The sequence below is a fragment of the Alosa sapidissima genome, chromosome 17 (genome assembly GCF_018492685.1).
Source record: "Alosa sapidissima isolate fAloSap1 chromosome 17, fAloSap1.pri, whole genome shotgun sequence".
Taxonomy (NCBI): domain Eukaryota; kingdom Metazoa; phylum Chordata; class Actinopteri; order Clupeiformes; family Clupeidae; genus Alosa; species Alosa sapidissima.
This window is the reverse complement of record NC_055973.1, coordinates 13,089,868-13,113,269: the sequence shown is the minus strand read 5'-3', so window position 1 is coordinate 13,113,269 and position 23,402 is coordinate 13,089,868. Positions and strand designations below refer to the sequence as shown.

General features: G+C 48.6%; 1 protein-coding gene across 4 annotated transcripts in view; it reads left to right on the top strand.

Annotated features, from left to right (window-relative positions):
- stau2 (staufen double-stranded RNA binding protein 2) overlaps positions 1 to 23,402 on the top strand; it is a 102,071-nt gene that overhangs the window by 37,083 nt on the left and 41,586 nt on the right. For all 4 annotated transcript variants that reach the window (XM_042067178.1, XM_042067180.1, XM_042067177.1 and 1 more), the window contains 5 exons: positions 1,879 to 2,091; positions 2,963 to 3,100; positions 6,288 to 6,419; positions 8,366 to 8,423; positions 14,342 to 14,643. In XM_042067178.1, coding sequence (XP_041923112.1) covers positions 1,879 to 2,091; positions 2,963 to 3,100; positions 6,288 to 6,419; positions 8,366 to 8,423; positions 14,342 to 14,643 — 843 coding nt within the window. The remainder of the gene's footprint in view (positions 1 to 1,878; positions 2,092 to 2,962; positions 3,101 to 6,287; positions 6,420 to 8,365; positions 8,424 to 14,341; positions 14,644 to 23,402) is intronic.

Genomic DNA, 23,402 nt, shown 5'->3' with positions numbered 1-23,402 from the left:
TGGGAGAATTGAGGAGAAAGGAATAGGAGAAAGCGTAAGCATTAAAGCAAAAAAGAGAGAGCGCTTGAACAGGGGTTGGGGCAGAGGAGGAGGGGGGGGGGGGGGGGGGGGTGCTGGATGAAGTGGTGCAATAGAGCGCAAGACCTGAGAGTGGACAGATGGACAGTGAAGAGGAGAGAGAGGAGAGGGAAACTGAGCGTGAGAGAAAGTGGGAGATGGAACAAGACCTGGAGAGAGAAAGAGAGAGAGAGAGAGCAGGAGAGAGTGAAGAGAGAGAGAGAGAGAGCAGGAGAGAGGGAAGAGAGAGAGAGAGAGAGCAGGAGAGAGTGAAGAGAGAGAGAGAGAGAGAGCAGGAGAGAGTGAAGAGAGTGGCGAGAGGCTCTGTGTGCAGCCTTGGGTGACTGCATGGTGTTCTGTGGTTGAAACCAGACCGCTCTCTGAGGCCTCGGCCCAGTTCACCTGTTTAGAGGCTGACCCCCCCCCCCACACACACACACACTCACACACTCAACCACACACACAATCCCACTATCCCACATCCCACCTCCGCCCATGTCCATGTCACACAGGAAGTGGTCGGTGTGATTGCAGAACCATGACGTCACCCCCTGAGCTCGGATTTGTTTGCTTAAGGTTTCTCCTGACAACTGCAGAATGGGCCCCCAAAGCCAGTCCCAGCCAACGCTGGGAAGAGTGCAATAAAGAACAGCCGTCAGGGAAACAGCATTTTATTTATGTGTGTGTGCGTGCATGCGTGCGTGCGTGCGTGCGTGCGTGCGTGCGTGCATGCGTCCGTGCGTCCGTGCGTAAGTGTGAGTGACTGAGGGATTCTCATATATGAAGGATCCTCACTCACTATGCATGCCTATAACTGAGTGTGTAAAAAACATGGGATGTGTGCGCGCGCATGCGTGTCCACTTGCCTGTCACACACTTCCTTGTACCAACCCTACTGTAGCTCTGGCTGTCCCCACTCTCTGTGCGTGGCAATCTTCATCCTCCCAGCAGCCGCGCAGCAGCCAATGTGGCTCAGTGTTGCCTCTGAGATGTCAGCGCATGGTACACTGTCACTCTAGCTTACGCTAGCACCCCCAGAAATCTGAATGCAATTAACACACGCAGGAGGTGTGGGGTGGGGGGGGGGGGTTTCCCACGTTCGAATTCCCACATGAATAATTTATTTGTTTTAGAGGAGAAAGAAAAAAAGCAAAGCCTAAGTGAGCGAGGCGAGTCTTGGCCCGAGAGCTCTCAGGTTGTTTATCACTTCTGGGCTCGGCGCTCATATCAGAACGCAGAACTCGGACCAGGCTGCGGCAGGAGAGGCAGACATGAACACATGAATGGAATTAAATGGTAATATATCAGCACGGCTGAGAGAGAGAGAGAGAGAGAGAGAGAGCGTTGGAGTTATAGGGCCTGACTTATGTAAGCTCCGCCGCACCAGCCTCCTCTCCAGAGACAGAGAAGTTCGGAGAGAGAGAGAGAGAGAGAGAGAGCTGGAGACCACAGCCACCAGGCATGTCCAACTCTGTGTGTGTGTGTGGGTGTTCCTCTTATTCAAGTTCTGGTTCTGAGAACTGGGAGAACTGGGAGCAGCAATCAAAGAAAGTGTGTGTGTATGTGTGTGGGTGGGTGTGTGTTCCTCCTATTCAAGTTTAAGTTCTGAGAACTGGAAACAGCAACCAAAGAATGTGTGTGTGTGTGTGTGTGTGTGTGTGTGTGTGTGTGTGTGTGTGTGTGTGTGTGTGTGTGTGTGTGTGTGTGTGTGTTCCTCTTCCAGGTTTTGGTCTGAGAAAATGGTTACCATGCAACATGTAATTTGTTACGTTTGTTTTTTTGTGTGTGTGTGTGCGTGTGTGTTTATCCTGACTGGTGTAGGTCCTAAAAGAAAGTGGCCCCCCGCACATGAAGAGCTTCCTGACACGGGTGACAGTTGGCGAGTTCTGTGCTGATGGCGAGGGCAACAGCAAGAAACTCTCCAAGAAGCGGGCGGCCCTTACCATTCTCCAAGAGCTCAAGAAACTGCCATTCCTGCCCGTCATAGAGAAACCTAAACTACACTATAAGAAACGGCCCAAAACCATATTAAAGGTTCGTACAACTTAAGTTTGTTTGTGTGTATGAGGAAATTTGAGAAATTGTGTTTGTTTGAGTGCAAGAGAATGTGTGTTAGTTTGTTCAGGTATCAGTATGTGTGTGTATGCATACACACGTGTGCTTTTGACTGCATGTATAAATTTGTATGTGCCTGTGAAAGAGAGAGTGTGTGGGATGGCCAAAGGGAGGGCTAAACAGCTTGCAAAGTACAGTGCCATCTCTGCTATTATTGGCAACCGCCACATATAGCGGAGACGTTGCTACTTATACCCTTAAAAACTGAGTATTGTGCTTGTTAAGTTATATATCACTTAAGTTAAGTGATATTGTGAAGACCTGGTGCATGCTACTGGTCCATAGGTTTGCATTATGTATTGTACTGCATTATTAATATTTGTGTCCCTGTACCATTTTCTTCATGTGGACATAAATAAATGGTTAAAATGTGTGTTTGTGTGTGCGTGTGTGTGTGAGCTGGGTCTAATGGGTGCCACTGTACGTGTTATTTCTCGGCCTGAGTCATGCCGGTGACCCTGTGATCAGAGTGCAGAATCATGCTGCGGTCCCTGGTGGTCTCCCTTTTCTCACTCTCTCCACTCCTCCATTTCTCACTTGTTCATCCTCCTCTTTCTCTGACAAACTGTGCTTGCACTCCACCTCTCACCTTTCTTGGTCGCTGTTTCAGCTAAACTTTCTTGCTTTTCTTTTTTCAATCTTTTCACTTATCTGTCTTTTCCCGTCTTTCTGTGATGCCTCCTTTTTCAACTATGTCAATTTTTCTCGCCCTCCCTCTCACTCGCTCTCCTCACCCCCCCCCCCCCTCTTGCCCTCCATCCCTCGCCTCTCTCCCTCCGTCCCTCTCTAGACGGGTCCAGAGTATGGTCAGGGGATGAACCCCATCAGCCGGTTGGCTCAGATTCAGCAGGCCAAGAAGGAGAAGGAGCCCGAGTACATGCTGCTGTCGGAGAGGGGGATGCCGCGTCGCCGCGAGTTCATCATGCAGGTGAGTGTGTATGTGTGTGTGTGTGTGGGGGGGGGGGGGTGGGGGTTGTACATGTGTACATGTTGTTGTAGTGCCCTCGCACCGTTGTACAAGTGAGGGACATCTGATGAGAGTGTGTGTGTGTGAGGGAAATGATGGGAGTGTGTGCGTGTGTGTGAGCGTGAGAGAGAGAGAGAGATCTAGGGAGTGTGTGTGTGTGAGAGAGATGCAGAGAGAGTGTGAGGGAGGAAGTGGGAGAGATGGAGAGCAGAGGAATGGAAATGACTAATACAGGTAAAGTGTGTATGAAGAGAGAGAGAGATAGAGAGAGAGAGAGAGAAGTGGGGGATCAATGGGAGAGTGTGAGAGAGAGAGAGAACGTGGGATAAGAGAAGAGCAGAGGACAAATAGGGAGAGATAGAGCAGGAGATCCCTGGACAAACACTGATTACACTCTGCTGTGTCATCTGTCTTCATCAGGGGTGCTGTCACACACGCACACACACAAACAAACACACACACACACACACACACACACACACACACACACACACACACACACACAAACACACACACCGCTCTCCATAGTGGCTGATTACGCACAGCCTCTGGAAGCTGCAGGATAAATCCCTTTCCTGCACAGGCCAAATTAACCGGCACACTTAGTCTTAATTAAGAGTTTTATTTGCATAGCTCAGTAGGATTCTCTAATTGACAAATGATTCATCGGAGATAACGATGCACACAGCGAACCTTGTGCTCGCTGGTCTTCACTCAGTTTCAATAGATGACTTCTCCCAAAGCGAGTGTTCATAGCTTTTGTACTAAAACCAAGGTCATGTCATGTAGTTTTTTCCCTACGTTAAAACAGCAGCATAGAGAAGTGAGTAAGTGAATGGATAACCGCTGTCTGTAATATACCAGAAGCATACTGAATCGGAGGCATTGAAACTGAATGGAGCCACAAAGCCTCCGTGGAGTCCTCCACCACCCCTCCAGAGGAGGTGCAGTAATGTTACAGTAATGTTGCAGTAATGTTTCAGTTTAGTTCCTGCAACCTCAGAGTTGCCCTCACTTCTGCACACCTTTTAGGTTGCCTGTCTTCGTGCTTCCTTGTGGCTGTTTTGCGCATAGTGAATCAGAGGCTTATAAATCCGAATGGAGACGCAGAGCATATGTCACCCTTTTGTAAATGCTTCACTGTCCCTGTCTTCCCTTCTATAGGTCTTACGAGCCATTCAACTTTGCCGTCGCCATCTTTGACTTACTCATCTGCTGACTGAGTGTCTAAGAAGGAGAAAGTTGGCCCTGGCTTAAATCCATCTCTTTACAGCCAGAAAAAATAAATCTAGCTGTCTTTTATGGGAAAGCTCTTTCCAGTAAAATAGCACTCTGACCTCCGCATGTAAGAATGACAGTTTACAAAAGCCCTACAAAGAATTGCTGTTGCGAAATGGGGACTCTTAAAAAAGAAAGAAAGAAAGAAAGAAAGGGAGAAAAGAAGGAAGAAAGTAAGATGGGGAGAGGGAGGGAGTGAGAGAGAGTGATAGAGAGAGGGGAAAAGAAGGAGTGAGATGGAGGGAGAGAAAGGGAGAGATCTTGTCTTCGGGCCCCCACCGCTTCACTGCGATGATTCACCACGGCCTTAATAGCTTTCTGCAGCATCAGTCCAAACGCTGTCACTTCCTGAAGGGGCCAGTTGAGTCAATTCTCTCACTCTGTCTATATCTCTTTCCCTCCCTCCTTCTTCACTCTATCACTTATCTCTCTCTCTCTCTCTCTCTCTTTCTCCGTATCTCTCAGGAGTTAATAATCAAGACTTCATTCAACGAAAGAATTAAACTGCTTGCTCGTCTCCCTTCAGCCAATGGGGAAAAAAAAATAGTGAAACAAAAAAAAACAGAGGCAGGGGTATTTTGTTTACGGCATGACATCCCCATTCTGTTTGGTTTCTCTTCCTCTTCTCCTCTCTTCCATCCTCCGTCTTCCCCGTCCGCTTAATCCTCCTTTTCTCCGCTGGCGTGGCGTGTTTGGCGGGTACGAGCAGAAGCACCCCCCCCCCCCCCCCACACACACACACACACACACACATACGCACAAACACATCCAAAAAGCGATTCTCCATGGCCCTTCCTACCCCCCCTCCTCTCTCTCTGACTGGCATCAGCTCTCTGCTTGTGTGCGTATTCCTTTGTGTGGCCCGAGTCGCTTCTAAAATTTCCACATTGTTCCCCCCTGCCGGGGCTGCGGGGCATAAATGAGTTTCTGTTCTTCAGGGAGGAGGGGGCCGTGTGTGTGTGTGTGTGTGTGTGTGTGGGAAGTAGGGGGAGAGGAGGCTTTTGGGCTACATGTTGCTCAGCGCAGCTCAACAAGCTTTCGTCTGGAACCAAAGCAGCTAAACCCCTTTCAAGTTTTCACTATTTTTGTGGGATGCATTGACTCGTTGTCGTTGATTATTTTGTTTCCTGGTCTTTTTTTCTTTCTTTGTCATTGCTCGTCATTGTGTATTCCTGAACAGACTTGTTCCGCTGTCGGTTTGTCCGTCGCGGCGTACTGTAACTAGAGCCTGTTTTAGCCTCCCACGATTCCCGATCATTTTATAGCTCTGGAATGCTGTTAGTGCAGCTTTTCCCACTTGTGTTTACCTTACCGACCGAGGCCTGATTTACGCCTACAAATATCTGCTTATTTTACTGCAAGTCTGACTTACCTCCACGAGTGTCTGCTTATTTTATTTGCAGACAGATTTTATGTTGCGGCTCGATGCAAAATAAACACGGGAAGCCCGAATATAATCCCGCCACCTGTTCGCCATCGCCTAATCCAATTACCACGGACAGACGCACACGTCCAAGGCAAAACACTGTGCCGCAACTGTTTGACTCACGCTCAAACAACTACCCCATAAACTATCCTCTGGGTCCATACAGTACACAGAGAGGGTCGCCCTCTGCACCCCTCCAGAGGGCCTGCTGTACAGTTTTCTGTGGCGTTACTGCAGCCTGAGGGAGATTATACATGAGGGCAACTTTTTGAGCAACGTGGCTGGGCAATCACATTATTGGTTCTTGGTGTTCTGCTTGGATGGTCGCAACAAGTTACTCACTGATTGTTAAAGGTCTCGAGATTTAATCATTTGAGCAATATCAATCGCATGTTCGTTGTATCATTATGTATTTTGTGTGTGTGTGTGTGTGTGTTTACATAGGTGAAAGTAGGAGGGGAGATGGCCACAGGCACAGGACCCAATAAGAAGGTGGCCAAGAGGAACGCAGCAGAGGCCATGCTGCTTCAGCTGGGCTACAAGGCGTCCACCCCGTTACCTACCTCCCCAGACAAGGTCAGTAGATCTCAGAGAGAGAGAGAGAGAAAGAGAGAGAGAGAGGTGTGCAGTCCACTAGCTACCTCCCCAGTAGGGCTGGGCGATATGGACCTAAATTCATATCCTGGTATTTGTAGGCTGAATGGCGGTATACATGGGTTAAACGGGTTAAACACTCAGTTGTAAGTCAAACTCACACGTATGAGCACTTTTGTTGATTGTAATCAAAATAACATGGAGGGTTTCCTCCAATGTTTGAAAATATGTAGATGCAAAACATGTAAATGAAAAATATATAAACCAATTAAAAACAATTCTCTGAATCTGAATCTCTGAATGCTTTTCATCAACAGACTGATTAAAATAGAATAGAATTCTAGAACCCTGCTGATTCCTAAAAAATATTGAAACCCTTAAATTAAGTAAAATCAACAATTACAAATCAATGAATCAGATATAATTGATGTATTGTATTGCTGTTTTGCAGAACGTGATTGAATTGCATAAATTAGCTGGTGCATATTGATTTTGATTTCATGTTTGTTAATGCAATGGACCTATTCAGATATTTATAATAGGCTATGTGCATATTTGCAATCATACGAGTAACTGATCTTGGGGAAATATAAGCCCTGTAAGTGGCATTATCTAAATCTATGTCCCTACTCCACAGAAAAGGTCAATAGATCTTAGAGAGAGAGAGAGAGGTGTCCACCCTGCTACCTACCTCCCCAGACGAGGCCAGTAGGTTAGAGAGAGAGAGGTGTCCACCCTGCTACCTACCTCCCCAGATGAGGCCAGTAGGTTAGAGAGAGAGAAAGAGAAAGAGAGGTGTCTACACTGCTACGTACCTACCTCCCCAGACAACGTCAGTAGATCATCATAAAAGAGACTGATGGATAGATAGAGAATAGACATTTCTAGAGAACAGATATGTCAGATATGGTCTGTAGGACCCTGCAGACATCTGCAGAATACTGTTGGTGTATACTGAAGAGAGGTGGAGGAAAGATGGATAGACATTTGCACTTACATCTGCTCATCCAGCAGACTCTTTTATTCAAAACCTAATACAGGACAGTGTAAAAACATCTGCAACCAGGTGGCTCTCTGCTCCGTCACCAGGGTGGTAGTTAGCACCTCTACCTACTGAGTGCTCTACACATTGAACTACAGAAGCACTTTGACATTTCTACAGACATCTATGGAGATAAAGGATTTGGGAAGGGAGAGTGTGTGAGAGGAGAGAGAGAGAAAAAGAGAGAGAGGGCCAGACTGGGGAGTAAGATGGACTTAAACATTGCCAAATCCCACAGTCCTTTAACATCTCCGCTCACATCACAAACACTTTGTTTTTTGACCACCTTTGGAGACTCACTCTCCAGAGGCTTGCCATCAGTTTGAGCCCCACCACCGGGGCTGCCAGACAGCACTGCAAGGCCCCGTAGCACGTAGCCTGTTGGAGCCGCCTATAGAGAGAGAGAGCACCTTTTCAGCTCCTGCCTGTAACCCAGCCCCCACCACCCCCTAAGCCTGCAAAGACTTGGCTGGGCTGGTGACAGTTGCTCAAGGATGTCTTAATTTGGGCACACCCCCTAACCCCCCATCTCTCCCTCTGCTTACCCAACCACCCCCTCCCTCGCATGAAAACAGTAGGAAGCAACTTGTCTGACACACTGAAAAGCGGTTTTGGTAAACTGGCTTCTTTTCCATTTTTTCCCTCCCCTCCTTCCTCTCTCTCTCTGTCTCTCTCTTTCTTTCTCTCTCGTTCTTTCTCTTTCCCCCTCTCTCCACTGGCTCTCTCATTCTCTCTCATTCCCTCGCTCTCTCCTCCTTCCCATGCTCTCGCCCCCCCTCCATCTTCCTCCCCCTCTACCCCCCCTTCCTCTCTCTCTCCCTCTCTCTCTCTCCCTCTCTCTCTCTCTCTCTCTCTCTCACATCCCTCTCCTCTTCCCTCTCTGCAGATGGACAACAAAGGCTGGAATGGACAAAGAGCGTCTTTCCCTGAACCCACGAATAACAGTGAGTGTTTGTGGGGGCCGCTCCAGCCCAGGTGACATGCGGGCGTTTAATCTGGATGACTGGTCAATGGGCCTCTGACTGTCAGCTCAATCCACCTCCCGTGTGTGTGGAGACTGCAAATCCACAAGGCCCATTCACTTACACACTGGGCGCAAAGCAGTGTTGGGCAACACACACATACACACACACACACACACACACACACACAAACACAAACACACACAGTCATATGTATACCCCCTTTTTTTCTTAATAACACATACACACACACAGGCATACTGTATGCACACTCACCCACACAAACACACCCCTTCTCTGTAGGCCATGCATGCACACCCTCTCTTTCTCTCTCTCTCTCTCAGACACACACAAGCAGGGACTAACATGCTGGATATATGTGGATTTATACCTTACATGCGTAAACTCATATGTACACATAGCGTTTAAACACAGTCACTCACGCACATGCATACACTAACACACATACACACCCACCTTCTCTGGACTGCTGCTTGCCAGATAGGATTAGCCCCCCTCCCCAACCCAACCCTCCAAATCACACACACACACACACACACACACACACACACACACACACACACACACACACACACACACACAGTCGCAGACTTTCCCATGTGTGTGGGATGTTCAGCAATTGCATGAAATTATAGAACGAAGCCCCCATTATATAAGAGACAGCCGGGATCAAAGGCCTTTCAGGCGCCATCAAAGGCTCACATTCACCATCTCACATTCCATACCGTTTGCCTTGCCACTGATTAATCGGCTTCTCTCCAGATGGGGCAGAGATAGTGGGTCAGTGTGGTCTGATGGGGAGAAGATTTACATCACAGCCTGCCTGCATTAGGGTATTTCAGTTTGAAAGGGTGAGAATGAGTCAGTTTTGTGTGTGGCATTTGAAGGGATAGATACAAACAATTGTGCAAGAAGGTTGGGGTACCCCCCCCCCCCCCCCCTTTGTTTTTGTGGAGTTTTGAAATAAACTGGCAAAAAGCTACGGTGAATGAAGTCGCTTCAGTGATGTCAGCTTTGGAGATTTCGATGCAGCTTGACGATGGCATTCTTGGAAATGATGAAATGACACCAATGGAGGAGGATGTTTTTTTTCCCTTGTGTCTGTGTGTGTGTGTGTGTGTGTGTGTGTGTGTGTGTATGTGTGTGTGTGTGTGTGTGTTTATGTGTGTGTGTGTGTATGTGTGTGTGTGTGTGTGTGTGTGTGTGTGTGTGTGTGTGTCTGTGTGTGTGTGTGTGGTGTGTCTGTCTGTGTGTGTGTGTGTGTGTGTGTGTGTGTGTGTGTGTGTGTGTGTGTTCCCCTTTCCCTTTTTTCTACAAAGTTTGTATCATTCTCAGTCAGCGTGTGGTGCAAACATTGGCCGGCCGCCCACTTTCGCACAAATCGAACGGAGAGACGCTTGCTCAGTCTCTTGCTCACACTCACCTCCCTAGACACTGTCAGAGCCCCGTGCTCTGAAGCCCACTCAGCTTCCATGACTTCCCCATAAAAGAGCTATTTTTGGGACGGTGCTGACCGTGTCATCGATGGAGGGCGATGACAGTGTAGTCAGGCCCCTTGGGCCGCTTGTGTCGGGGGAGAAAAAGAGGCGAGGTTAGGGTAAGGTCTTCGTTTTGGTGAGCGTTAATAACAAAAAACGCCTTTTTTTGTCGGTTCGGTTTTGTTTTGTTTTGTTTTTTTGGCCTGCAGACCCACCCTGGAGGGCGTCCATTTTTCCTAACCCCTCCGAGAGTTCATCTCGCCCCGTCAGCAGCACCGGGGGCCAACTGTCTTTTTCATTACCTCCGCGCGGCCTCGCCAGAGCGCGGACCTGTTAATGTCGAAATAATGTTCGTCGTTCAAGCGCCAGGATTTGCAATCTGCGTGAGCTGCCAGTGAGAGCGGTTACGGCCCCGTGAAGGGCACTGACACACAACAGAGGCGCGTTTGCATGGGAACGACCAGGGGGGAATCGACGTCTCCCAACCCCACCCCCCGGCTCTCACTGCTCTGACCGCCGCTGCCCGGAATTGGGACATTCCGCTTCACTCTGCTGCTCCTCATCTGGGGCACTCACTCCTCCTCTCCGTGCTGCTCTGGGCACAGGAGCCCATCACGGCTCAGTAGTGAAAAGTTAATGGCAGATTAAGATTGACACATGGAACAAAATGGCAGATTGGAATCAGGATCCCAATTTAGGTTTCTGCCTCCCAGCGCACCCCCACCCCCACCCCCCACGCACAGAAGGGACACTGTGTCATGGCACCGATGAGTAAGAAGACCAAGAACCAGAAAAACACATTTTTAAACGAAAGCACGAGAGAGAGAGAATAAGGGCGAGTAAGAGTGAGAGACAGCAAATATGTGGCTCCTTGGTGAGTCATTCTCTCTGCTCCGAGGGCATATGTACTGTAATGTGAGGCATATTGAAAAGGATAGGACCACACGTCAGGCCCGATCAGTCCGTTTACTGTCACGTCACCCCGTTGCTAGTTTGCTTTACACAACTTGTGTGATTAGAGGTAGTCGTGATGCATCTTGCGCAACCCATCAACCCACGGATTTAAGTTTGTTTTCATCCTTTCTTGTGCATTTGTCAATTCAAGTCACATTTTATTGATGTATTTTAAAAAGAAAGTGTGCTCCAGTTAGTTGAATCAGTTGGCCATAAAAGTAAAGCGCATGATAGAATAGGATCATTTATTAAAGAATAAGAGACTACAAACGTAATGACATCTTAAACTTGTAGGAAAGTAAGTTGTTGAAAGTAATCAAGTAAAATCAAACAAACAAGCAAACACACAATGTTTATACACAACCATGGTGACTGGTATAATGGGCTGCCACTCATTGAGATCTTCATTCTGGACGAGAGGAGAGTGAAGCTGAGGAGAGGAGGAGAGAGGAAGGGAGAGAAGAAGAGAGGAGAGAGAAGAGGAGTGCAGAGGTGAGGTGCAGTGAAGAGAGGAGAGGAGAGGAGGTGTGAGAAGAGGAGAGGATGAGGGCCATGCAGAAATGATTAGGGCTCTGCCTGAGAGGAGCATTCTCCAGGGTCCTCCCAGGGGGTTATTGCAGCATGGCCCTTTTTTCGTCAGCTTATGTTGCCACGTTTCATTTCCTGACAAGAGTCTGTGTGTGTGTGTGTGTGTGTGTGTGTGTGTGTGTGTGTGTGTGTGTGTGTGTGTGTGTGTGTGCGCGCGCGCTTGTGTGTGTGTGTGTTTGCTTGTGTGTGTTTGTGCATGTGCGTGTATGTGTGTGTTTGTGCATGCTTGCGTGCCTACATGCAGCCATGTTTGTCTGTGCAAGGAGTGTGTTTATGTGTCTGCCTGTGAATTGCCTGTGAATTGTGTGTGAGTGTCTGTGTTTAATGTGTTTGCGTCAGACATGCCTAGTGTGTGTGTGTGTGTGTGTGTGTGTGTGTGTGTGTGTGTGTGTGTGTGTGTGTGTGTCTCTGTGTGTGTATGTTTGTGTTTAGTATCTAGAGTCCTGTTGCTTCATCGTTTTGATTTACAGTTTGGGCTCTCATCCTTATCTGTTTAAAATCAGGCGCTGGGCCCTGGGCTGGCCTGCGGCCAGTACACCGTTCTCAGACAGAGCCCATTAGTTTGGGCGGAACCATGGGAGAGGGTGAGAGGGAGGCGTGGAATCATGGGTATTTTTTTTCTTCCTCTCTCTTTCTCTCTCTCTCTCTCTCCCTCTCTCTCCCATTTTGCCGCCCTCCTTTGTGCATTTATGTTTTTTAGTTGCATGTCAATGGTGATGTCATGTTGGCTCACACCTAGCCCTTTTACGGTATGTTACATTCGTAGGCAGTCGCTGGTGCGGCCGCTGCAGCGCTGACTTGTGTAAGTTTAAATTGAACTTGTCATTTGGACATCTGAAAAATCTGTGTCAGTTTGCGCTATTTCTGGGCACTCTCTCCCACTGAGATGACCACAGGGACCCTCGACTGGTGTTTCTGATTTGTGCTCCATCCCTTGAATCCATATTCTGCAGACGGACACACACACACTTTTTGTACAAAACATGCATGTATCATCAATACCCAGATGTGTGTCTATCTGCATCCTTATGGGGTTACGTAAAATAATATTTAGAAGCTTGCAAACAAGAATCCAGACCAAGATATGATGCTCCGTAAAGTCCCAGCTTGGATGCTGGAGAGCCGAGCAGCTTTCAAAGAATCTGTTGGGTTTTTTTCCTCCCAGCTAGCCGTATTTGTACTGTTGCCGATGCAAACAGGAAGTTAGCGAGTTCTCTAACCTCTCCGGATAGCAGCTGAGCTCATGAGCAGCTCTGGCTCACGTCTGGCCTGGTTCCGGCCCAGATCCCCGTCGACATCAGCTGCGGTCCGTGCTAGCGCCAGTGCACAGCTGTGTGGCCAGGAACAGCTGTTCTCCCCCTGGTCTCCAGCGACCTTGTCTGAGGGCTAAACTTGCATGTTTTTCCAATAGGCTAATCCAGAACTAGCAGCAACCAAAGGGGGAAATAAGTGAAAGGAAAAGAAAAACAATCATTCAGTGGAAAAAGGACTCCGCCTTTTTTTGCTCTGTCTGGGATGCTGCTCAAGCTGTTCTCAGGACAGTGGTCCAGACGACTTTCTCGCCCATTTTAGCGGTTCCACGGTTCTCGTTTCGGGATGCGTCATCAGCTTAATTAGAGCATGTTCTTGACGCAGCCTGTGGCCATGGGATCCGATGTGATGCTTTAGTGTCTCCTCATGTCTGCACTTCTCATAGCATCTGTGCACAACGAATGTTCAAGGCTACGTTAAGGTGTTGGGGGCAGCCCTAAAGGTTAGAGGTGCAAGCCTGGCCCCAAAGGTCATCGGGTTTGATCTGGACCGGCAAGAAAAGGGATGGGGGGGGGTGGCGGGGGGGGGGGGGGTGGTGGTGTGTGTCGGTTGATTAGTCCCGCCTAACCACCGCAACTGCTGATGTTGAAGAGGCTGCCCACATCTCTATGTGTGTCTGTGTATGTGTCTTGTACTGTGTATGTGTTCATTGCCAACAGATGAGTTAATTACAGTTGATTAAAATATAAAGTATCTGTACTACAAAAAAAGATTTGGACCAATTTCCTCGGGGCAAGCAACTTTCCCTGTTCTTGAGAGTATTTTAAGTGGTAATCCAGTAATGTAATGCATGTTGGATGATTAGCCGCCACTAGTGTTGTATACACATCCACATTCTTGTCAATCAGAAGCATAGCATAGCATGGAATTTATGAGAAGCCAAGCAAGTGTATGCTTTAAAATTGAGCAAATCTCATGCCAAGTCACCAAGGGTAGAATAACTTTTCCGCATGCCAGCCCAAACAGCTCTATCTGTAAATGATGTTCCCATCTGAACCCAATACTGAGCCAAAGCACACAGGCCCCCCTTTGGCAAAAAAGGATGGTGGTTCATGTGCGCAAATCTCTTTGGCAGGTAACGATGTGAACGGTAATGACTGCTCTCCCTCTTTCTCTCTCCCTCTTTCTCTCTCTCTCTCATTCTCTCTATCTGTCTCCCATGTTTCCATTCAATCGCTCTGTCTCTATCACTCTTCTCTCTCACTTCTTCCCCTCTGTCTGTCTTCCTCATCATCCCTCATCTCCCCCTCGTTCCTCTCTTTCTCTCCCTCGCTTTCTCTCTCTTCACTTCTCCTTACACCTCCCTTCTCCTCCTCTTTCTCCCTCTCCTCCTCCTCCTCCTCCTCCTCTATTTCCTCCTCTTCTTCTCTTCCATCTTCTCTCCCCTCTTCCTCCTCTTCCCTCCCTTCTCCTCCTCCTTTGTCTCCTCCTCTTTCTCCCTCTCCTCCTCCTCCTCCTCCTCCACCTCTATTTCCTCCTCTTCTTCTCTTCCATCTTCTCTCCCCTCTTCCTCCTCTTCCCTCCCTTCTCTTCTCTCTGGTCCTGCAGCACAAAAGGGAATCCTCCACCTCTCCCCAGACGTCTACCAGGAGATGGAGGCCAGTCGGAACAAGGGCGGCCCCGTCTCCTCCTACCTGGGCCCCGGCACCAAGGACCCGTACTACACCGGGCCGGGCAGCACGGCGGCCATGGCCCGCGAGCTGCTGCTCAACGGCTCGTCTTCCACGGCGGTGACGGCGAGCGAGGTCCTGGGGCCCAAGGGCAAGACACCTGCTCTGGCCCCGGCCGTATCGGCGTCCGTGCAGCCCGCGCAGCAGCTGGAGTACTTGGCCCGCATTCAGGGCTTCCAGGTATGGGGAGAAGGAGGGAGAGAGGGGGGATGGATGGAATGTGAGAGAGATGGTCGAACGGAACACTCCTCCGCAGCACCCAAGTGTGTGCACAAGTGTACACACACACACACACACACACACACACACACACACATACACACACATACACACATGCATTCATTCACAGAGATACACACACAGACACACACATTCATAAATACATACATACATACAGTACATACGTACATTTATTCATTCACAGAGATATACACATGTGCACATAACACACACACACACATACTGTACACACATACACACACACATACATACAGTACATACATACATACATACATACATACATTCATTCATTCATTCATTCATTCATTCATTCATAGAGAAACATGCCACCTTCCTTATTTAGTTTCCCATTTCTCTCCCTGGTGCTGGTCAGGTTTCATAACACTGCTCCACCAGACCCTTTATACACCCATACACTTGTACTTTCCAGACAGTGTGTGTGTGTGTGTGTGCGTGTGTGTGTGTGTGTGTGTGTGTGGTGTGTGTGTGTTAAATTAGAACCAGAACCTGCTTTTGTCATTGATGTCAGATTTATAAAACTGATCCCACCACCACCCTCCCCCACAGGACTGCTCTGTTTCCTCTATCTGTTCTGTTGCTAACAGGGAATGAACACCTGTCTGGGTCCTGGGTCCTGTGAACCTTCACTCTCTGTGTGTGTGTGTGTGTGTGTGTGTGTGTGTGTGTGTGTGTGTGTGTGTGTGTGTGTGTGTGTGTGTGCGCGCACAAAATGCGCTCCAGTGCTCCTCTTCCCAAATCGACTCGGTCTGTTTTTCAGATCGTGTGCAGATGACTGGGAGCTCGCTGCCTGTGCATTCCTCATGCCCTTACATGGGCCCCCCGTTAATTTCGGGGCAGATGCTTCTTATAATGGACAGTAAAAACATTTTATCTTAACCTGCTGAAGGCTCCTTTGAAAGCCCCGTTTGTTATTGCTGCGAGTCTTCCTGTGTCCTGAAACCCGATGAAGCAAGGAGCACCGGCCAAACATAAATATGGAGACGCAGCAGGTTTGCGTTAGTCAGGGAGGTGGATGTTGCAGAGGTGGTGCTGGTGGTGGTGGTGGTGTGTGTGTGCGTGCGTGCCTGTGTGTGTGTGTGTGTGTGTGTTGGGGTGGAGGGCGAGTGCAGCTGTACTGGATGACAGAACAGAGAACCTGCACTGTGAGTGAATCATTCACAACTTAAGCCCTGTACCTCCCCACCCAGCCCCCCCACCCACCCCACACCACTCCATCCTGCTTCAAACTCCCTGATAAGTATTGGGACCAGGGATGTCTGAATGGGCCTGCGCCTCTCTGGTGTTTTCACTGGTGTATGGGACCGAGGCAGGATCAGGAGTGTGTAATGGAGAAACAAGGTCAATATGGCTTTCATTGAGCAGTTTCATTGTGCTCTGCATTGGCAATGAGGAGCCTGGACACACTAGACACTGGGCTTCGGTTTTTCTCTCTCTCTCTCTCTCTCTCTCTCTCTCTCTCTATCCCTATCTCTATCTCTTTTTTTCTCCCTCTCTCTTTCCCATTTGCTCGAAGCATAGATTGCTGTGTGTATGTGTTTGTGTGTGTGTGTGTGTGTGTGTGTGGAGATGTTAGTCGATTTCCTCTTCGCCCCCCCTCCTCCCCCGTCTCAGGCACACGCTCGCTCTGCCAGGCATCACTTGATCTTTCCCTCTCCCTCTGCCAGACCCCTAAACACCAAGCACTGCCGCCCGTCCGCCTGCTCGCTCTCTCTCGCTCCCCGCACCCCTTTGCCAGAACATTCTCCCCAATCAGTCTCGAATGGGGTACCGAGGAACAGACAAAGAGCTACAAAGTCGTAAACATTAACCACATTCACCCACTGCATGTTTGCCCCCCCCCCACTCTCTCTCTCCCTCTCTCTCTCTCTCTCTCTCTCTCTCTCTCTCTCCCTCTCTCTCCCTCTCTCTCCCTCACTTTACTGTGTCTCTTTACCTGCAAACGAGTGGAGGATGTGGTTCAGCCATGTTGTTTTTGAGATATATATTTATATGTCTGTCTCTGATTTCAGCTTGGGGCAGCAAAACAAAGGAAGGGAGGAGAGTGTGGGGTTTGTGGAGGTAGAGGAGAGCCAGGAGGGGCAGGTTTCTGCTGGGCATCGCTGCACCAACCCCGGCTTCGGGGGTAAATCTTTGTTGGCGGCACAAGGGTCTGACAGAGAGATAGAGAGATGGAGAGAGAGAGAGAGAAAGAGAGAGAGAGAGAGGCGTGTGTTATTAATTTCAGCGTTTGGGGATGGCTGGCACGGGCCATATCGGGTGGAAGTAGGGCAGAAATAATGGACAGAGTGGAGTAATGTGCAACACATGCTTTTTATTGTCCTCTCTCTCTCTCTCTCTCGCTCGCTCGCCTGCCCCCTCCTTCCCTCCCTCACATGCCTCCTTATTTGTTATTCTTGTTTTGGGTTGTTGCATCTACTGTTTGTCCACTGACTCTCACACACACACTCACACACACACACATACAAACACACACACACACACACACACACACACAGAGAGATCGATGCACATACACACACACAGATGCTTATAATCACTCAACACTCGCTCCTTCTCACTCACCCACTACCTCGCATGCACACTTACCTCAACACTCTGTCTGTCATTCATTCACTCACTCACTCTCCGCCCCTCTCTTTCCAACATCATCAATGGCGTGTCAATACCCCAACTTAACGGCCACCCTCGACTGTCAGCTTTCGAGCTTTCTAAAGGACTTCTGGGGCCTTGGGAGAGGGAACATAGAGGGAAAGAGGGAGGTGATGATGTATCTGTCCTGTTTAATGGTTGATGATAAGTGTAACTGGGTGAGGATTAGTGTTACAATGTATATTGCTATATTAGCTTTACAAATATTGGATTTGGTCATATTGTAGCTAAGCAGTCAGTCATGCTAATTAAGCACATCTGAATTGGACAGAGAAACAGTGAGAGAGAGAGAGAGAGAGAGAGAGAGGGAGAGAGAGAGAGAGAGAGAGAGAGAGACATGGAGAAAGAGGGGAGAATAAAACACAGGAAGAGAAAGACCAAGAGAAGGAGAATGGAACAGGAAGGGAGAATGAAACAGGAGAGAGAGAGAGAGGAGAGAGAGGAGAGAGAGAGAGAGAGAGAGAGGAGAGGGAGAGAGAGAGAGAGAGAGAGAGAGAGAGAGAGAGAGAGAGAGAGAGAGAGAGAGAGAGAGAGAGAGAGAGAGAGGAGAGAGAGAGAGAGAGAGGGAGAGGGAGAGGGAGAGAGCCCCTGTGGGCAGGCGCCAGGAGGACCCCCAGGCCCTGAGCGCTGCTGCCGGTGCCCAGAGGAGAGCAGGGGAGGTGGGGCACCGAAGGGAATCTCTGTGGGAACGGAGCTCGGAGCTCAGCCCCGCACATCAGGTACTCCCGTCATAAAGGGGCTATTGTGCTGGACACCGCCGCCACCGCTGCGCAGCTGGGACAGAGTACACACCGGGGGTAGAATTTATATGAGAGATGGTTTCTCTACTGACCAATACCCCCCCCCCCCCCCCAACCCACACACACACACACACCACACACACACCCCGCACTTAACAATTCCCCTGTTCCCACCCTCGCACACCCCCACCCCCCCCACCCCACCCAACCCTCTGTCCACCTGGCCTGAACCTGTTTGTCCTGTTGTTTAACTCTGCGTGAGGATGCCGGCAGAACACGGAAAGCACACACACACACACACGCACACACACGGGCCAGCCAGCCGGCAACCCTTGGTACAGACACTATGTGAAGAATGCAAAGGAAAACACTGCTGGATTTCATCCGCATGTGCAGCCGTAAGCAGAGAGGCAGTGGCTTTGCATTAAAGGTGCAGTCAGTTATAATCCTCATCTGTTACAATATTCAGTTGATTTCAGAAAAATTCTGCCCATGTTCCCTTAGATGTCTGTCAGTGTTCCCCCACCACCACCACCACAAACACACACACACACACACACACACACACACACATACACACAAAACCCTACCTCCCCCCAAAAAAGAAAACGAAGAAGAAGAAGAAATGCGCCCTTTCCTTCAGCTCGTCTCTGTCAGTTCCTCCGTGCTGACCTTCTTCTGAATCGGCCCGTGTCTTTGTAGATGAATGGCCGCGGGCTGATAGAGGAGCTAACACACGCGTCTTTCATCCCGCCCGGAGGCTCAGGAATGGCGCGTCGTCCTGCGAGTCCGTAACCTTTTGATCTGAGGCCACGTTCATCTGGCGTGTGTGTGCCATCAGGCCATTAATCACTGCACAGAGAGAGAGAGAGAGAGAGAGAGAGAGAGAGAGAGCGCACCCCCCCCCCCCCCAGCACCCCCTAAAAGATAGATCGCTTACGCTCACAAACTGTTTCTCCATTTGATTTCACATCTCCCCATCAAAGGACATCATCACAGCGCCGCAGGCCCTTCTGATGGTCGGCCACCGCCGCGACGCTCCCCCCCCCCCCCACCCCCGTTCGATTAGACTTGGCCGTGTTCCATCCACCACTCTCTTCTTCTCTGGCCTCCTCGGTCCCTCTCCGTTACCTGTCGCTTTGTCATTTCACCACGAGTTTAATAGCCAAGCAATGACTGATGAGTCCTTCTTTTTTTCCTCTCCTCTTCCTGCTTCTTTTTTGTTGGACCAGAGGAAATTTTGACCATGACCGGACATCACAGACCCGCGACTTTTAATAAGAAATTCGCTGGTCAAGTGACGGGTTAATAAAAGCAGTGGAAGAACAAAGTGGAAAGTTTTTGGTGAAAGACGTGACTTATTAAGACATTCTTATCAGCGTGAGTCATGCCAGAGGCTTAATTGACAGATATTAAAAGCTTGTGGCTGGTGGATGTGGATCTGGCTTCTGGTTATGTTTAAAATTGTATTTGTAGATATCAGATTACACCATTTTAATTAAGCTGTGATATTCTATATTTGTATCGCGAAGGTGAGAAGTCTGTTTAAAGAGTCAAAGATCAACATCTGGTGCTTTAGATAAGGATTGTGTAACCAAATGTGCTAAATGTTTCTTGATATATGCGTTTCAGAAGTATATAAATAAAGAATATAACTGCACCTCTGCTTCACAAGTAGAAACATGTGAACTCTACCTGCACAGCATATTGTGCTGTACAGAAGCATCTGTTATATGAATAAGTGAAAGATAAGAAGTTTAGACTGGGATGAAGCTTATAGTCTTTTAAAGTTCCTGCTGGCCCAAAGCTCGATTCTGTTACAGTCTGCATTATAGAAACAGCCGGCCTTCCTTAAGCCCAGGTCCCCATAGCCAGCTGTAGAGGCTGTGAACAGTAGACATAACACAAACAGGCTTATATTGGGTGGCCAGCACCACTGGGTCAACACTTTCACAAAGAGCAATATGATTTTATCTGTCCGAGTCCACCTGCTAAAGCTGTGTGCAATAACCTTCAGAGATAAGGATCGATGGCCTCTGCCTCAGAGGTCTTGAGTCGGAGGAGACGGGTGTTATTCCAGAGTATCCGGGTCGGCTCCTCGCCATCCCGGTGCAAATCCTCCTGTAATGAAAGTACGAACGGACGCTGGGTGTGTGTTTATGCCATCTGCACCGTGAGACTTTCTCTCGTGTTGTCTTTGCCTGTAGTTTTACCTATTTTTTTTTTTGCTGTTTTTATTTTTTCTTATTTCATTATTTTTTTTTTTTCCTGCGCTCTCTTCTAGGGCGCTTTCTGCCTTGGCAGTGTGAAAACCACTTCAAATAGTGCTGGCAGTGTGCGCACTTGAGCTTGGCACCTTCCTCTGTGGCGCATTTCCCCACCCTGTGCTCTGTATCAACATAAAAAAGGCGACTTCCAGCAAACGCTTGAAAAAAAAACGACTCTACGGAAAACGGTTTGTTTCCGTCCCTTCTGACCCTGTCCTGTTCCGATTTCCCTTGTGTTTACGGGAGGGTTTACGTTAGAAAACGCATGCCGTAAGCGATAATCCCCTCCCCGTTCTGATTCCTCTCTGCCCGGCTTCTGATGGGTCCCAGCTGCTCACCGTGGCGTAGTTTTTTTGCGCGTGGAACGAGCTTTTGAAAACAAGTTTGTCAGCGGAATTAATCAGGGGGAGCTTGACGCGACTTTGGCACCGGCCGCTGCTCTCTCATCCATGGTGGCCCACAGCTATGTGCTGAAATCAAGTGATGATGTTACACCACAATTACTCCCATTAGAAAAGCTCTAAATCACTAAGTGTCGCATCCAGTCGCATGGGTACAAAAACAGACAACACACAGCACACTGACTATCACAAGCCTAGCAATACAATACAGCCAAGAACGAGCATCACTATTACATTGAATGCTAACATCTTTAACCCTCCATAATGCTAAGTGGACTACAATTAAGTGCTAAGTATGTTGTAGTTAATACTCTATAATAATGGCTGATTGCACATGTTGTGGTCCCACGCCAATGTGTCATTAGTGGTAATATCTTAGGTCAAGGCCATATCAATATGGTCCTCTGTATGCAATTTAGAGTTGTTTTCTGGACTTCAATAACAACATGGAAGCCATTATACAGATGAGGGAAGAGGGTATTTTTTTGTCCTCATCAAGCCTTTTGAATGTGTTGCCACCATGATGTGATTTGGACAGGCTGGGATTTGTCCCCATTGGGGGTCCATGTCGTTTCTTAATGGCCATATGTGTTGGACTTGCTGTACCCCCCACCCCACCCTTTGGTGTGGTGCTCAGACAAGCTCTGTGGACAGAAAGCTGTTGAATTTAGTGTCTGAGGATTGTGAAGACACAATAGTCATCACCTCAGTGGAATTCTCCCCCTCTGTGCCCATAGTCAGACTCCTCCTTTGTGGTGGACATATCCATCTAAAGACCTACCCTGGGTGTGTCATCTGTCCATCTAGTGTGAGTGTGAGTAAGAGAATGAGAGGGAGAGCCAGTGTGTGTGTGTATGTGTGTGTATGTGTATCTCTAAGAGAGTGAAGATGTGTGTGTGTATGAGCTGCCCAAAAGGTTTGATTGTCCCTCTCTCTTTGGTGTGGGAGGGGTGGGCAGTGTTGCTAATGCTGTCTTTAAAACACACTTCATGCTGGAATGTCTGGCAGAGAGGGCTTTCCCTACGGGACCCGGCGTAAACACACACGCACGCACACACACACACACACACACACACACACACACACACACACACACACACACACACACACACCGCTGGAGTGAGAGATGATGCGTGTGTGTCTTGATGCCACCACGTGGGTGAGCGTCTTTTTTCTGCGGGCCAATCAGACAGCAAGGCTCCAGTGTCGGGCCAGCACACACGCGGACATATGGAGCTCGTTGTCAAGCATGATGGGAAGGTTCCAAGAACTCTCTGAGTGCCGTGGAAGTGATGAGTTCTGTCTGTGTGCAAGCATCAAGCGTTTAAGCACCTCTGCCTATCAAGCAAGGCAAATGCTCTATCTGGATGAGAAAAATTACATAGACACGCACTCACATAACACACACACACACACACACACACACACACACACACACACACACTTAAGTGTTAAGAACTTAAGGAAGCGTTTTCGTGAAAAAACACACAAATACACAATCAGTGTATTTTTTTCAGTATTTTAGCGTTTTACTCATGTGACGTGTATGCACGCAGATGAAAGATTTCTCTTCACTAGAAATTATTGCTGATTATCTTTCGGATGTGCAAGTGTGTTTGAAAATAAGCCGCCCAAGGGAGGAGCCTGACTGACAGACGCACACACACATCATCACCCTTGTCCCTTCCAAAGCTCATACTAAACACCGAGACACCAGCACAGAGGTGTAAATCTTCGCCCCTTACACAACTCACAGGAATATCATTAGCCAACATCCTGTGTAACTAGCCCTGCTGACGCATCTATTCCCACCATGGATGGATGGAAGTCCTGACCTATCGTGGACACTTCAGTGGGTGGTGGCTTGGTGGGATGCCTGGTAGCCAAGCACATGTCCTCCTGACACCATGATTGTGTAATAGATCAGGCTAGTGTGTGTGTAGGGTCTTTTATCCTTCCTTAATGACACTAGCAAGCACTTCTGTCCCACAGTGGTGATTTCTGACCTCCCACCCCATGAGCAGTTTAGCCAGAGGGGAGGCAGTAAAATTGTCTAGCAACAACAACTGCCCTCTCTCTCTCTCTCTCTCTTTCTCTCTCTCTCTCTCTCGCTCTCTGTGACAGAAACATACACATGTATTGTATAAACATATACACATACGGATAGACAGATATGTAGACACACACCCTTCCCGAGTAATTAAACTGGAACGGGCCAGTGAAAGTGCACACACACACACACTAACACACACACACCACAAACATGCACACGTATACACAGATGTAAAAGCATAATGCATGCTCAGTCCCACACACAGATTGCGGCCTCAGCTGAAAGTCACACGTTTCCTCAGGAATTGAACAAACAAACGATGCTCTGTGTAGTGGGCCTCTGCCACCGCAAGCACACGTTGGGCGCCTCCGTGGAGCACTTCATATAGACATTATTCTTATTCACATACCCTTAACACCCTTCTATCCAATGAAACACACAATAGAGTCTTTAAGTATGTAGTTATGAGTGAGTAAGTGTGTGAATTGACTTGGCGTTGATAGCTCCTTGCTCCATTAGCTCACCTATGCAGTTCCAGAAGTAGTTCTAGATAGTGTTTTTAATAGAT